The sequence below is a fragment of the Camelus ferus genome, chromosome 2 (genome assembly GCF_009834535.1).
Source record: "Camelus ferus isolate YT-003-E chromosome 2, BCGSAC_Cfer_1.0, whole genome shotgun sequence".
Classification (NCBI taxonomy): Eukaryota; Metazoa; Chordata; class Mammalia; order Artiodactyla; family Camelidae; genus Camelus; species Camelus ferus.
Window position 1 is genome coordinate 106,259,892 of NC_045697.1, and position 16,785 is coordinate 106,276,676.

The window sequence follows — 16,785 nt, forward strand, 5'->3', positions numbered from 1 at the left end:
AGACAAATTGCCAGACACCTTCCCCTCATGTTTATGATGGCCCTAGGAGATCTTTACAAGACCTGGCTACCTATTCTAGTTGACCTCTAGTCAGTAGCCTCATGTCACTCTGAAACAAAATGGCCAGTATTTTTATTTTCATCTCTTGGTTTTAGTATATATTTTCAAAATGTTTATAATAAGAATGTGCTAAATTTCTCTTTTAGAAGTTATTTAAAATAAAGCTTTTTAACATGTTATCTCCTATACTTCTGCATTCTTTTACCATCAGAATTTCTTATGCCCTAGTATCCTCTATTATCTACTATCTTTTATTAATCCTCCTTAATCCCTTTTCTGCATAATCAAAATCTTATTGTTAGAGTGCTTGTTCATATGAAAAAAAAATTTAGGAGAAAATCGTTATATGCTTCCTATTTAATAACACAAAGCTGTATCTTGAGAAAATAGCAGAAAATCCAGTGTTGTCTGCTTGTGGGGGACAAAGCTGTGCCTTGAGGAGGAGGCGGCCCAGGATATAGTTACAGTTTGCCACCAATTAGTCAGGGAGCCTGAAATAATTCATATCCTATCTCAGACCATAGTTTCTTCAGATGCATAGACTATTTCAGGTTTTAAGGTTTTTATCTAGGGCTCCACAGTGAAAATGGACTTGTCTTCATTGTTGAGTTTTCTATTATTTTAGTTGCAGAAAATAAACTAAAAAGTTCTATTTACATGTTGAGAAAACACTGGAAAACCTTCAAAGTTCAAAAATCTAAGAAGATTTGAGAATAGATAACATAGAACCAAATGTATTATCTTTCTTGAGATATGCCACTCCATTGCTATTAGTTAGCTTTCTTTGTTGAGATTTAAATAAATATCAAGTAAAGGTTCTCATGTTTACATGGTCTTCAGCCTTTAAGATCAGTCTATACAGGCAGTCTGAAGTTGCTTCATTCTCCCAAAGGAAGATTTTCAGACAAAAAATCATGTCCTCAGTCACAATTTCTTTGTTACCATAGTGATAAGAAGAAAAAAATGAAAAAACAAAAGCTAAAAATACCTGAACACATACAGTTTTAGAAATTTAACCTACTTGGTATCATACACTGAAAAAGTTAATCAATTGGATTAAGTATATATACGTTAGATGAAATATTCTACTGGATGAAAAAATGTGTAGGTTGCACATCTGGAGCTATTATCCACAATCAAGGAAGTCAGTATGAATGAAGATGACTGACAATCAAAAATGTGTAAAATCAGAGTCTCTTAAAAAATGGTATATACCAAAAGCAAGCAGAAAACATTAATTTAGCTCCATTTCCCATAAATTTTCTGGTTTCTTTCAACTACTTTAGAATATTTCCATTTTAAATGAAAGCTTCTTATGAACCACTAGAATTTTTTAACTGGATTGAGCAACATAATTGGATATATATTTTAAATTATGTTAGAGTGACTTCTTTCTATAAAGGAAAGCTTCTCAATTTTAGGCATTATAATAAAAATAGTATGTTTTTAAACTAAGTTTTCTTTTGAAAATTCTAGTTTTAATAAGAAATTCAACACAGTGAATTATTTACAGAAAAACCTACTATATTGCACGGCATTATCTAGTATGTGAAAGATCAATAAATGGCAGTACTTGCTGTCAAGAATATTTTAATCATCCACATAATTATGTTTTTGTAGCACTGAACTTTTAAAGTGTCTCCACATAGTAAAATGGAAACAGCACTGAACTTGAAGAGACCAAGGATAAAGTTCCAGCTCTCGTAATGAGCTTAAAAAAGTCTCTTTCTAAGCCTCAGTTCTCTCAGCTGTAAAATGAACATAAATAAGCATATCATCTCCTCTAGCACACAGGTTATTATTATGATAATCAAAAGAGATGATACGGGTGGAAACCAATGGATAACATTCAATACAAAAATCTCTATAAAAATAAATCATTCTATAATTAGGTTCAACATTTAAACATTTTCAAAATAAAAATTATGAAAATCAACTTTCATAATTATTTAAGTATACTTAAGAATTTAAAGAATAATAACAGCAAACACTTACTGAGCACTTACTATGGGCCAAATATTTTACACAAGTTATTTCATTTAAATCTCATAACAGTGCAATGACTTAGACAGTATTACCTTCCTTTTATAGATGAGTGAAATAAGGCATAGCAGAGATAAATATCTTGTCCAAAGACACAGCTACTTAAGTGAAGGAGCCAGGAATTAAACCCAGGCAAGCTAATTCTAGAGCCATGCTCTAAACCTAAGCCTTTATGATATATTCCAGAATAATCAGTGGAGGAAAATATTACTATGAACTATTAATTTGAACAAAAAATTATATTTTAAATTAATAACACTAATCAGTATAAGTTTCTGAAATCTCAGGTGATTTCTATTTTGTCACATTCAATTTTTAAAATTTTATTATTATTTATTATAAAGAAAAATAAAGAACTTAAATGTGCAACAGTAAACACTTTGTAGAACACCCTTATGATAGATTATTACTAAGTCATAAATAATGTTGTAAAAGATATTTATGCCTTGGAAATTTATGAGTACTGTTAAGCAAAAAAAAAAAAAAGTAGATTTTCAAACTACAGAAAACCTCAATTTTCATAAAATTGTTACATGCACAGAAAAAAACTGGGAACAATAAACATTAAATATTAATAATTGCTATTTATTAGTAATTTTATATATTTCTATATTCCCAAATTTTATATAATAAATATTAAATTTTTTTCATCAAAAAAAAGTTGCTTAAACAAACAACCTAGTCATGACCACTGAAGCACAAAGTGATTTGAATGCTTTTCTAGTCTGTGAACAAATATTTATCGAGAGTCTAGAAAACCTGTCTAAGTACTAGTGATTTGGCAGTGGCAAAGCAAAGTCCATATACAGGCAAAGAATTAGGTCAGTTTACATTAAGAACTAACAAAGGATGAGAACGTCAACCTATAATGAAGCCTCAACCTTGTCACCCTGACATTAATCATACCTTCCTATCGGCATGTGGGCCATTTTCCTCTATTAAAAAAAAGTCCTGAAATCTTTTGTTTTGTTTGTTTACCTTTTCTTCTCAATTAAATTGTGGATACATCATCCACCATCTCTAAACACAGCAGCAAGCCACAGCACCAGTGTGGACATAAAAAGAAATGCTGAGAAGAATCTTACTGGGTTAAGGAAAATTCATTGAGATTTCCCATAACTTTGGTGACAATTTCCACCCACTTAGTAGTTTTTAGAGAAGAGAGAAACGTTGCTCCATTTAATTTATTACATATTCCCATACACTACAATATTATCCTTTCACTTATTGTTCAGAAAATAATCAATTTTCAAACTGAATATCTATTGTATTGAAATAATTTATGTTCACACATTTAAACTTAACTATGTTCTTCAGTACCAAATCTAACCATTCAGGAGAAATCATTTTAGCATCAGTATTTTAAATATGATGATTTAAAATATATTCAGGCTAAACTTAGTGTATGAAAAATACATCAAGAACTTAAAACGTAAAAATCATCTCCGCCACCCCTCTTAAAATAACTTTATTGTATTCACTTCTTTTAACCTGTTCTTTAAGTCTCTTCTTTCATATATATTAAAATCGGGTTTTAAAAATTTGAAAAAAGGGATTTATAAGACAAGCTTACTGAAAGTAAAAGGAAGGAAGGAAAGAACAAGGGAGGAAAACAGGGAGGAAATAAAGAAGGAAGGCAAAAGCAAAAGAAGAAAAGAAATGAGAAAACACTCGCCTCTGTGGACCAGGTCCCAAACCTCATCAATTTGCTGCTGGGTTGGGAAATGGCCACAGTTGTTGAAGAATTTAAGGAGCTCACTTCTTCCTAATCCTCGCCAGTCTTCCCTTTTAGCAAACATTGTTTCATAGACTACAAGGAGAAAAAAGATAAAATAAAATATTTTCTTTGTAATACATCAAGTACACACCCCACCTGAAATTGTCATTTCAATTTGGAGAAGATTTAACTCCGGTTTTATTTTGATGTCTGGTGGTAAGCCTCACAATGAAAGCAGCACTATCTCAGCCTCCTGGGGAAGGTTAGAAGGAAGTGGGCATGCTCCTCCCTCCCACATTCCACTGGAGTGAAATTTGGACTTGCTTCCCTAAAGAGAACACTGGCATCCTCCGGCCTGGTTTACATGACAGTTGTCCATAGACTCTGCACCCATCAATGCTCCAACCACATCATAAGCCATGGCTTCAGTGTCAGGGTTTCTGGGGGCCTGAGTTCTGTTGACCCATTTCAGCATTCATTTTTTTAGTTTCCCTAATTTTTTCATCTCTTTTTGACTTCTACTCACATTCTAACTAATTGAATTGGTGATTCCATTTTGGATCACTTATTCTTCTCCTGATTTCGCCCTTACTATATCTGCATTTTGCTCATTGACTTCATGTATTCCTAGTTCAAGGTCCTTTGCCACTCCTGGCTCAAGGTTTCCCCAGAAAACCATTCAGGTGGGCCTTCCCTCACCTATCTCCCATACTTGGCATTAAACAGTGGTTAGATAATGACCAAAAGAATTGACATATATGTTTTGAGTGTAGCTATCCATAAACATTTTTTTCCCAAAAGGTGGTATTTACTCGCCATTCTGAAGTATATGGATAAGCCCCATGAAGCTGATTGTTAATCAGCATTGGCAAAAGGGCAGGGTCTGCCTCAGTACAGGTTTAGTTCTGAAATATGGGCTCCCAATGACAAAGGGCATCAGAGTGGTTTCAAACAGAAGTTAAAGTATCATCCTGGCAATCAACCAATGGACTTCAATTTTCTATCCATTCATTCACTCATTCAGTGGAAGTGGACAGTCATGAGACATCAACAAGTTCAAGAAATACTTAGTGATGGCCTGAATATGAGTAGCTATTCAAGATTCTGAAACACAGCAGAAAATAAACATAAATTTTTATTTAGCATACCTATGACTTTTTCTCTTTTCAAATAAGCAAATTAGAGCAGTTGCTATTGGTGTCCCCTTCCATATTGCCTTACATTTCTGTGCATGCTGACCTGACTTTCAAGTGCCCGCACCTGCATTTCATTGCCTAAGGGCTCCCTCTGGCTGCAGGACTCCACTCTGTCCACCAGCACAGCCAGAAGTGCCAGGTAATTAAGGCTCCCAGTGGAGCAGCCCTTAACAACTGACTGGGGAAGCTGGTGGCTAAAGACCCAGCACTTGAGGCAAGATGGCCACACTACTCCCTACAGGGATAAAGCTCAGGTTGCCCACGTGGTAATCTGCTTTTACCCCCCCATCCCTTCCCTGTCTCACTTCTCCATTCTACTAACAGTATTTCCTGGGACTAACTCCTAAATAAGATAGTTGTACTCTCCCTCACTTTTCAAAGGATTTTTAAGTAAAAGGAGTCCCAGCAGCTTCCTAATGAAAGAAGGGTTTTCTCTTTCTCTGCCTCTCTCATTTGTTTTCTCTTTCTCCCTTCTTCTTCTAGTCTTTTCATCTCCCAAACACTTTGCTCCTTCTTCTTTTTCCTCTGGAAATCAGGCTGTTGGACAGGGTGAACTGATTGAGTTCCATGACTTATATAGAATCTCTCTCTCTCTGACTTCTTCCTTCCTCAAGCACTAGCTACAGAAAAAGAGGCATTCTAACTCAAAGAATTCTGGTTATTTGTATATACTCTGCAACATATTTTAGAATAACTAATAAACTTAATAAAAACTGTCCTTTCAAAAAATACTTTTGAGCCCTTCTGATAGACCAGGCTTTTGCTAATAGCAGGTGCATATTAATGATCATAACAGACACAGTTCTTGACTTCATGGAACGTACAGTCCACTGCAAAGTAAACATTTTATAGCTAGCTGAAAGTACCAAAAAATGTAGCACTTTGGTATTACAAGGCAATAAATGACTGATTTCAATCAAATTAATTTATTTGCATCATTTTGTTGTTGTTGCTTTAAAGAAAATTTATGAATAGTTTTAAATTTAAAACGAAATTGAGAAGGAGGTACCAGAAATTTCCCATATATCTCCTCACCACACTCAAGCATAGCCACCCCACAACCCCATTATCAGTATCACTCTCCAGGGTAATGCATTTGCTACCAAGGATAAACCTATATTGACACATCATAATCACTAAAGGCAATAGTTCACCTTACAGTTCACTCTTGGTGTTGTACATTCTATGAGTCTAGACAAATACATAATAACATTTATCCATCATTGCAGTATTGTATGAAATAGTTTTACTGTCCTAAAACTCCTCTCTGTGCATGCCAATTCATCCTTCCCACCCACCTCATCCCACCCCTGGCAATCACTGAATTTTTATTTTCTCCACAGTTTTGCCTTTTCCAGAATGTTAGATAGCTGGAATCATAAAGTATAAAGCCTTTTCAGATTGGCTTTTTCCACTTAATAATATGCATTTAAGTTTCCTCCATGTCTTTTTATGGCTTCAAAGCTCATTTATTCTTAGAGTTAAATAATATTTCATTGTCTGGATTTACCACAGTTTATTTATCAATTCATCTATTAAAGGATATTTTGATTGCATTCAAGCCTTGGCAATTAACTAAAAGCTGCTATAGATATCATATGCAGGTTTTGTTTGGGTATAAATCTCATGTGAGTAAATACCAACAAGCATGATTGGTGGATTGTATAGTAAGAGTATGTTTAGTTTTGTAAGAATCCACCAAACTGTCTTTCAAAATGGCCATCATTTGGCATTCCCTCAACAATGAATGATAGTTCGTATGGCTCCACATTGTCGCCAGTGTTTGGTGTTGTTGGTGCTCTGGATTTTGGCCATCCAAATAGGTGTGTAGCGGTATCTCTTTGTTGTTTTAATTTGCATTTCCCTGACAACAAATGACATGGAGCATCATTCCCTACACTTACTTGTGATCTATCATCTTTGGTGAGTGTCGAGATCTTTGGCCCATATTTTAATCAAGTTGTCTGTTTTCTTACTGTTGAGTGTTAAGAGTTCCTTGTATATTTTGGATAACAGTCCTTTATCAGATATGTCTTCTGAAAATATTTTCTCTCAGTATGTGGCTTGTCTTCTTATTCTCTTGATATTGTCTTTCACAGAGCAAAAGCTTTAAAATTTTACTGTAGTCTAGGTTATTAATTATTTCTTTAATGAATCCTGTCTGGTGTTGTATCTAAAAAGGCATCATCTAGGTTTTCTCCTACGTTACCTTCTAGAAGTTTGATAGTTTTGCGTTTACACTTATTCTGTGATTCATGTTGAGTTAATTTTTGTGAAATGTATAAAGTCTGTGTTTAAGTTAATTGTTTTACATGTGAATGCCCAACTGTTCTAGCACCATTTGTTAAAAAGACTATCTTTGCCCTATTGCATTGCCTTGGCTCCTTTGTCAAAGACCGGTTGACTATATTTACAGGGGTCTGTTTCTGAACTCCCTATTTTGTTCCACGACGTATTTGTATATTCTTTTGCCAATACTACACTGTCTTAATAATTGTAGCTTTATAGTAAGTCTTGAAGTCAGGTAGCATCAGTACTCCAACTCTGTTGTTCTTTTTCAGTATTGTGTTGGCTATTCTGGTCTTTTGCCTCTTCATATAAACTTTAGAATCATTTTGTTGATATCCACAAAATAACTTGCTAAATTTTGAATGGGATTGCATTAAATCTATACATCAAGTAGGAAGAACTGACATCTTTACAATAATGAGTCTTCCTATCCATCAACACATAATATCTATCCATTTATTTAGTTCTTTGATTTTGCTAATCAAGGTCTCATAATTTTTCACATAGAGATCATGTACATATTCTGATACCTTCATACATGAGTATTTTATATTGGGGGGGCTAATGTAAATGTTAGTGTGTTTTTAATTTCAAAGTCCACTTGTTCATCCTTGGTATATAGGAAATCAATTAACATTTATATATTATCTTTGTATCCTGCAACCTTGATATAAATAGCTTATTATGTCCCAACAGTTTTCTGTCAATTCTTTCAGATTTTCTACATGGACAATCATGTAATCTGCAAACAAAGATAATTTTATTTCTTCCTTCCCAATCTGTATGCCTTTATTTCCTCTTCTTCCTTTACTGTGTTAGCAAGAATTTCCAGCATGATGTTGAAAAGGAGTGGTGACAGGATATCCTTGCCTTGTATCTGATCTTAGAGAAAAAGCTTCAGGTTACTCACAATTAAGTATGATGCTAGCAGCAGGTTTTTTAAGATAATCTTCCTCGAGTTGTGAAAGTACCTCTCTATTTCTTGTTTACTGAGAGTTTTATTATGAACGGGTGTTGGATTTTGTCAATTGCTTTTTCTGCACTTAGTGATATGAACATATGATTTTTCATTTTTAGCCTATTGATGTGATAGCTTATATTAATTGATTTTTGAAAACTGAAACAGCCTTGCAAACCTGGGATAAATCCCACTTGGTTATGGCATACAACTCTTTTTATGTTTTTTAGGATTCAATTTGCTACTATTTTATAGAGTATTTTTGTTTTGATATTCATGAGAGATACTGGTTTGTAGTTTTCCTATATTGTCTTCACTTAATTTTGGAATTAAGGTAATGATAGCCACATAGAATGAGTTAAGAAGTATTCCCTCTGTATCTATACATTGGAAAAAGATGGTAGAAAATTTGTATAATTTCTTCCTTAATGTTTGATAGAATTCACCAGTGAACCCATCTGGGCCCGGTGCTTTCTATTTTGGAAGGTTATTAATTTTGGATTCAATTTTATTAATAGATATAGACCGATTCACATTGTCTATTTCTTCTTGAGAGAGTTTTAGAAGATTCTGTCTTTCAAGGAATTGGTCCATTGTATCTAAGTTAACAAATATGTGAGCATAAAAAGTTGTGCATAGATGTGTTTATCATCATTTTAATATCCATAGGATCTTTAGCAATGTCCCCGTTTTCATTTCTGATATTAATAATTTGTGCCCTCTCTCTTTTCTTCTTAGTCAGTTTGGCTAAGGCTTATCAATTTTATTGATCTTTTCAAAAGACCACATGTTGGACTCATTGATTTTTCTCTATTGATTTCCTGTTTTCAATTTCATCGATTTCTGCTCTAATTCTTATTCTTTCTTTTCACTTATTTTGGATTAACTTTTTCTTCTTTATCAAGTTTCTTCAAGTGAAAACTTAGATTATTGATTTTAGATCTATCTTTCTTCCTTTCTAATATATACATTCAGTGCTATAAATTTCCCTCTAAACACTGCTTTTTCTGCATCCCACAAATTTTGATAAGTTGTATATTCATTTTCATTTAGTTCAAAATGTTTTCAGTTTCTCTTTAGATGTCTTCTGTGACTCACGTGTTATTTAGAAATCTGTTGTTTAACCCCTATGTATTTTGGCATTTTCCAGTTATCTTTCTGTTACTGATTTCCTGTTTAACTTCACTGTGGTTTTAGAGTAGACATTGTATGGTGTCCAATATTTTAAATTTGTTAAGGTGTATTTATGGCTCAGAGTATGGCCTATCTTGGTAAATGTTGCTTGTGACATTAAGAAAAATATGTATTCTACTGCTGTTGGATAAAGAAATTTAGAGAGGTCAGTTATATCCAGTTGACTGATGATACTGTTGAGGTCAACTATGTGTACTACTCTGCTTCCTTGACCTGTCTATTTCTTATAGTGGAGCACTGAAGTCTCCAACTGTGATAGTGGATTCATCTGTTTCTCCTTGCAGGTCCATCAGTTTTTGCTTCACATAGTTTGATGCTATGTTAGGCACATACACAACTAGAACTGCTAATGTCTTCTTGGAGAATGACCCCTTTATCATTATGTAATGCACTTCTTCATCCTTGATAATTTTCCTTAATTTGAAGTCTGCTCTGTCTGAAATTAATACAGATACTCTTGCTTTCATTTGATTAGTATTAACATGATGCATTTTTCTCCATCCATTTAATTTTAATCTAGGTATGTCTTTATATTTAAAATGGTTTTCATGTAGACAACATATAATTGGATTGTGTCTTTTGATCTACTCTGACAATGTCTATCTTTTAATTGGTGCCTTTATATCATTTAACATTCAAAGTGATTACTGATACAGCTGGATTCATATCTACAATATCCAATAGTGTTCTTGGTTGTTACCCTTGTTCTTTGTTTTTGTTTTTATCTTCTATTTTTTTTCTGCTTTTTGTAGTTTTACTTGAGCATTTTATATGATTTAATTTTCACTTATTTCATAGCATATCTATTATAATTTTTTTTTAAATACTTGCCTTAGAGTTCACAGTACATGTTTACAGCTAATCTAAATCCACTTTCAAATAACACTATCTTACTTCATGGGTAATGCAAATACTTTACAATAACAAAATAATCCTAATTTCTACCTCTCATCCCTTGTGTAATTGTTGTCATTACTTCACTTATTTATAAGCATACATATATTAGCATATATAATTATACATAAGCTATATATGTATATTATAATTGAGCATATTGTTGGTATTATTTTGAATAAATTGTTATCTGTAAATCACTTAGCAATAAGAAAAATAAATATTTTATTTATTCTTATTTCTTCTCTTATATTTTATGTCTTCTGTGCTTTTCTTTACTTCATATAGTCTGAGTTTCTGACCTATATTATTTACTTTAAAATACTCTCTCTAAAAAACTTCCTTTAGCAGTTTTTTGCAAGGCAGATCTACCGGCAACAAATTGCTTCAATTTCTATTTGTCTGAGAAAGCCTTCACTTTTGAAGGATAATTTTTGCAAGGTACAGAATTACAGGTTGGTGGTCTGTTTCTCAATACTTTAACTATTTCATGCCATTCTTCATTCCTGTACAGCTTTGGATAAGTCAAATGTAATTCTTATTTTTTTTTTCTCTACGAGCAAGGTGTTTTTTTCAGAATTTTTTTATCTTTAATTTTCTGTAATTTGATTATATGCCTAGGTGTAGTTTTTTGGAATTTATTCTGCTTGGTGTTCTCTAGACTTCCTAGATCTTTGCTTTGGTGTCTGATGTTAATTTGGGGGAAATTCTCAGTCATTATTGTTATAAATATTTCTTCTGCTCCTTTCTCTCTTTCTTCTCCCTCTGGTATTCCCATTATACGTAAGTTACTCCTTCTGTAATTGCCCTACCATCCTTGGACGTTTTGTTCTTTTTTTTCTTTTTTTTTTTTTTAGTCTTTTCTCTCTTTGATTTTCAGTGTTCAAGAATTCCATTGATATATTTTCTAACTCAGAGAATCTTTCCTCAGCCATGTCCAATCTACTAATAAGCCCATCAAAGGCATTCTTCATTTCTGTTACAGTGTTTTTTTATCATTAGCATTTCTTTTTGGTTCTTTCTTAGGGTTTCCATCTCTCTGCGTACATTGTCCATTTGTTCTTGTATGCTGTCTATTTTATCCACAATTAGCATAGCAATCATAGTTGTTTTAAATCCTCAGTCTGATAATTCCAACATCACTGCCATGTCTGTTCTGATGTTTGCTTTGTCTTTATAAACTGTGTTTTTGAATACATTGTAATTTTTCCTTGACAGCCAGACATGATATACTAGGTAAAAGGAACTGGTATAAAAAAGCCTTTAGTAATATGGTGATAAGGTGTTGGGGGAGAGAAAGTGTTCTAAAGCCTTATGATTAAGTCTTAGTCTCTTAGTGAGCTTATGTCTCTGAACTGTGAACTTCACAAGCATTTTTGGTTTTTTCTCTCCTCTTGGGTGGGAGAAGTTGGTCAGAGTGGACTGGAGTTGAGTTTTTCTCTTTCCCAGGTTCATTAGGCTCTGATAATACCTAGCAGGTTAAGCTCTGGTTAATCACTTTCTCCTGAAGGCAAGCCTTGTTAAGAATGGAGTGCTCTGGCATATTTCAAAATGGTTCATTTTCTCATATTTATTGTGGGAATCTGGTTGAGCTCCTGGTTGTCAATATCACAGTATTATGGAGGCCCCACTATGACCTGGTCCCCTTTGAATGTTTAACTCTCAGAGTTGTCCACATTGAGCCTCCAGCAATTCATCATTTACAGTTCATTTTTCCTACCCCAGGACCGTTCTCCCATCAGTTCCTGCTCCTGAGTCTCTGCTCTGGTAACCTGTATTTCCCTGTATTTGCATGCCTATGTCTCCAATCTTGACAGCAGCATTTTGTCCTGTGTTCTTCCCTCTCTTATAGAGTCAAGAAGAGCTGCTGATTTTTTAGTCTGTTTAGCTTTTTACTGTTAAGATGGAGTAGTGACTTCCAAGCTCCTTACATGTGGAAGCAGAAACCAGAATCCTTTACTTATTTTTTCATAAAATAACTGGCTGTAATAGCCATCCTAATCTTAAGCAATACTAAATTCATTGAATATAATAAAAATCAAGATCTCTGAAAGTTAAGATACAAATTAGGAAACTTGTTCTGTGCATAGAATTTCAACACTAATAAGCAACATGTAATGGATATCTGTTGTTTAGTCGGTTGAGTGTCCATTAATATTCTTTTATTATCAATATGCAGTTTTCCTTCAGGAAGCTACCCATCCCCTTAATGGATATAGCTTCTCTGCAACTCTCAAGCAAATTCTGTCCTCCCATGGCAAAGTGCTGGACACATAACTCAACCTAAACCAATCAGGTGCTCTCTCAGAATTTAAATTTAAAGCTTAATAACAAAGTGATATATATAGTGATATCAGTTTATCTAGCACTCAGAAGTAAACAGAGATTGCCCCTTATTTTTTGCTCTCTAGATCTCTGGAGCAGCTCTGGTTCATGTTCTAATGGAAATCTGATTCTTTAGCTATCTTTCTTCTATCTTTCCTTTAAATTTCTTTCTTTTTTTTTTTTTTTTTTTTTTGCTTTGGTCAGCCAGAATGATTTTTCTGTTGCTTATAAGCACAAGATCTTTTATAAATTAATCAAAATAAAAAATATGTCAGCTTAAGATGCAACGAGATTCAGCAAGAAAAATCTGGTCTACTTTTGGTGTCCATAGGTAATTATTTGTAAATTATATATAAATTTCCAGTGGTTAAATTAATTCCAAACCTAAAATCAAACCAGAAATGACAGCATCACTTACATTTTTTTCTGTCCATCCATTCCTCTAGCTCTGCAAGGTTTATAATTTGTCTTGTCCTCCAAAGACCAAGTCGATATTTAACACGGTAGATTAGTCTGCAATACTTGTTTATAACTGCTCTCAAATCTGGTCCATGATACAAAGCCTATAAAACAGTAGTATGGTCAGCTGAACTCCATATATACTTTTCCTATGTAAATTTAATCTAATTTTGCACCTTTCATTTCATCAATCTCACCCAGTTTCTTAGATTACGGATGTATTTATTTATGTTTCTAAGCTAGGCTGGTTAAATACATGCATTATAGAGTGGGATAATTTCCCTAAAGTTCAGAGAGTTTCAATGTTGAGTTGCTCTGTCATCACATACTCATACTTCCTGTAGAGTAGAGGTTTCAATAATAAACTTTTATAGAAGCTTCCTAGGTTGGTATCCAGATTTCTATAATATGTAGCCCACTTAGCCAGAAAAAAAAAATCTGGTAAGGCATTATTCTGTAATGGATGATTCTTGCCTAAGCTATCCACTCTGAGAGCTCAAATACTTGTGTTTTCTTTTGAAAATAGTATATGTATGTCTTTTACCTATTTTCCACTGAATTTTTTTCACGTTTTACTTCCTGATTTCTAGAACCTGAATATTAAAGAAATTAACCCTTTTCAGCATATGCGCAAATTTTATCAGTTTACTTTTCATCTGTGACTATATTTTTTCTGCGTATGCATTTTCTACATTCTACTACAGTAGACTTTTAAAAATTAAAGTATAAAAAATTCATCTATTGCAGGCTTGTTTTCTTTTCTAAATAGCCAGTTCCATTTTATTTATCAATTTAATTATTTTTACATTTTACATTTTCTAGCTCATTAATTTCTCTACTCATCTTTTTTAATTCCTTAGATTTATTTTCCCTCCTTGACTTCTTAAATTAAAGATTTAAATTATCTATTTTCATTTTGCTAGGAATGTAGTTAAGTTTATGAATTTTCCTCTGAGTCAGCTTTCCTTTCATGTGTTTTGCATACCATTATACAAGTAAGAAAAAAAAAAAACTGAAGCATAAAATCTTTAAATAACTTTCCCAAGGTCCTATAGTTAGTAAGTTGCAGAATTGGTTCTGAAATCAAAACAAGGACACTCCAGAACCCACACTTTTAACTACACACTATATTCCTCTTAATTTACTTGCATTTTATATTTTTCACACATTCTGTAAATTTTTGTTTTGGTTTATTCCCTAGTATATTTATTTTTTATAACACTTATGAGTGTTCTTGCTCTTGACATTTATTTTCTGTTTTGTATGATTCTTTAAAGGTTGTTTCTGTCATTTTATTTTTCTTTGTCTTTGCTTAATTTCGTGGTTCTTCTCTGAAATTTTAAAATGTAATGTTTCAGTCTATATTTCTTAATTTATTGATATTATCAATGAAATAATATTTCTTATTTTGCCTGAATGAAAAAATAAATTAGCACAATTTCACTACTTCCCTCTTCTCCTTTATCCCTCCATCTGAATTCCATCAGAATCAGGCAGATTCTGAATGTTTGCTAATGTCTTTCAATATTCAATAAAAGTTTATAATGTGTATTTTTAATCTGCCTTTTGTCCAGTAGACTCTTGTTGTTTTGTTTTGTTTTAAATAATGGATTGTTCACACTTTTGGAGCATTCCCCACTGTATGAAACTTAGTAGGAGGCAGAACTCACCTCCTACAATTTGAAGCCACAAATCAGATGCTTATGACCCAAGCCTCCTCTGTTGCTAGGATGCAGACATGTGACAAAGCTTCATCCATTATCCACACCAGCATCAGGCTTTGAATTGAAATTAATAATGCTTTTAAAAGTGAAACAGTGGGAAATCTATTTGTGTGGCAGAGTAACCATGGAGCAAGAATCCACTTTTCAAGGGTAGCATTTGTGAAGGCAGTAATACCCAGGATTTAGCATCTGCATCAGACTCTGTGCAGGATTTGGCTAGAGTCCTGGGCACTATCTAGGCTAGCCTTCATCATTCCCTTCATGCTTCTGAGCTTAGTTCTTCAGACCTCTGCCCAATATTCTACTCAGTGCCTTTCTGCTTAAATCTGTCAGTAGGTTTCTTTTGCTTATAACTAAGAATCAAACACTGTTTTAATTGTATCCTTAGAATATGAGCCAAAAGATTCCAGCTTAGAATGCTGCTTAGTGGAATGATGACATTTGCTAAGAGAGCAAGGACACTAGGCAGCGACCAAATCCAATTTGAGTGTTTTCCCAACAAATTTACTAAATCCTTTTTTGTGGACACACCTTATGAAGAACACTTCTCAGATCCGAGGCATTCGGAAAGTGACCTAGGAGTTTTCCATGGTTAAGAAGTTGGGTGAGAGAAAATTGCAATGGTCCCTCTTTGTGGTTACTACAGCATGCCTCTCCACCAGTCTTCCGTATGGAAATATGCCTCAGTTGTGATGGTATGTACATCTCTGTATGTAAGTTTTCCCCCATATTTCTAAATGTTTCTCAAGATAGAATTAAATCCAAAAAAATGTACAGATTGATATTTACAACAGCAATATTAGAATAAAAGACTCATAAATTACTGATTATAATTTTCCAATTCATGTTGACTTGGAAAGGAAAAATGTATCATACTTACACATCAGGATTTAAACTTTTTTTTCCAATATGCATTTCAAGTTTGTTTTTTATTTGGTATGGTCATATCTTTCTTTTTTAAATAATGAATGATTGCTTGTTTGGAGAAGTCCACTACTATATGATACTTAGCGGGACTTAATTTCTTTGATTACTAGCAAGAGTAGCCTCTTTTCATGTTTACTAGCCATTTATGTTTCTCCTACTATGAAGTACTGGTTCATATCTTTTACCTATTTTTGCTTAGGACTTCATTCCTAGCAGCACTGGAAATCATGGACCCAACTCTCTTCTTGTACTGTGTCTGAACTTCCTTGATCTAGCGTATTCTGGTTTTCTTCATATCTCTCTAGCTTTTGCTTCATTGTTTGTGGAATCCTCACCTCTGCCTGCCCTCTGAGATTGGTCTTTCCCACTCTTACCTTTCCATGCTTCTCTCCTTACTCTATAGACTCTATCTGGACAATGACATCAATTCCAGTGGCTCCAGACAGTATCACTAATAATGATTCTCAAATCTATGGATGAGGGTAGAGTACAGGAGGGCATCTTTGGTCAGGGAGCCGAATCAAAATGTCCAGAAGAAGACTTTCCAAATTTCACATCCTCTCTTCCCAATATGTTATTTATTACACATCCTCCATCATGTTAAAAATAATTTATTCAAAAACATGTGCCAGAAATGTTCTAGTCTTTGTGGATAGATTAGTGAACAGGAAAGACAAAATCCCTGTCTCAGTGTGTTGCATTCTGATGGAAGGAATAACACAGTCAACAAATAGGTATGTACTTGGCAGTAAGTGGTATGAAGAGCAGTAAAGTGTTTTAAATGGAATAGGAAGGAACTAGGGTAGGTATTATTTTTTATAGGGTAGCACGGGGCAGGCTCTTTCATAGTGTGACAATGAACAGACACATGAATGAAGTAAAGGAGCCATTCAGTCACCTGGGGAAAGAGATTTCTCAGAGATAAAATAAGAACTATTGCCAAATAGAACTATTTTTATGAGTGAGAGAGTTTTACATTCTTTTTCAGGTGTGTTAAGG

General features: G+C 33.6%; 1 protein-coding gene across 1 annotated transcript in view; it reads right to left on the bottom strand.

Moving 5' to 3' along the window:
* The window catches only part of IQCM (IQ motif containing M), a 228,162-nt gene that overhangs the window by 68,052 nt on the left and 143,325 nt on the right, over window positions 1-16,785 (bottom strand). Inside the window, exons 5-6 of the mRNA XM_032464780.1 lie at window positions 13,095-13,239; window positions 3,863-3,913 (exon numbers count right to left, since the gene is read on the bottom strand). Of these exons, the coding sequence (XP_032320671.1) occupies window positions 3,863-3,913; window positions 13,095-13,239 (196 nt within the window). The remainder of the gene's footprint in view (window positions 1-3,862; window positions 3,914-13,094; window positions 13,240-16,785) is intronic.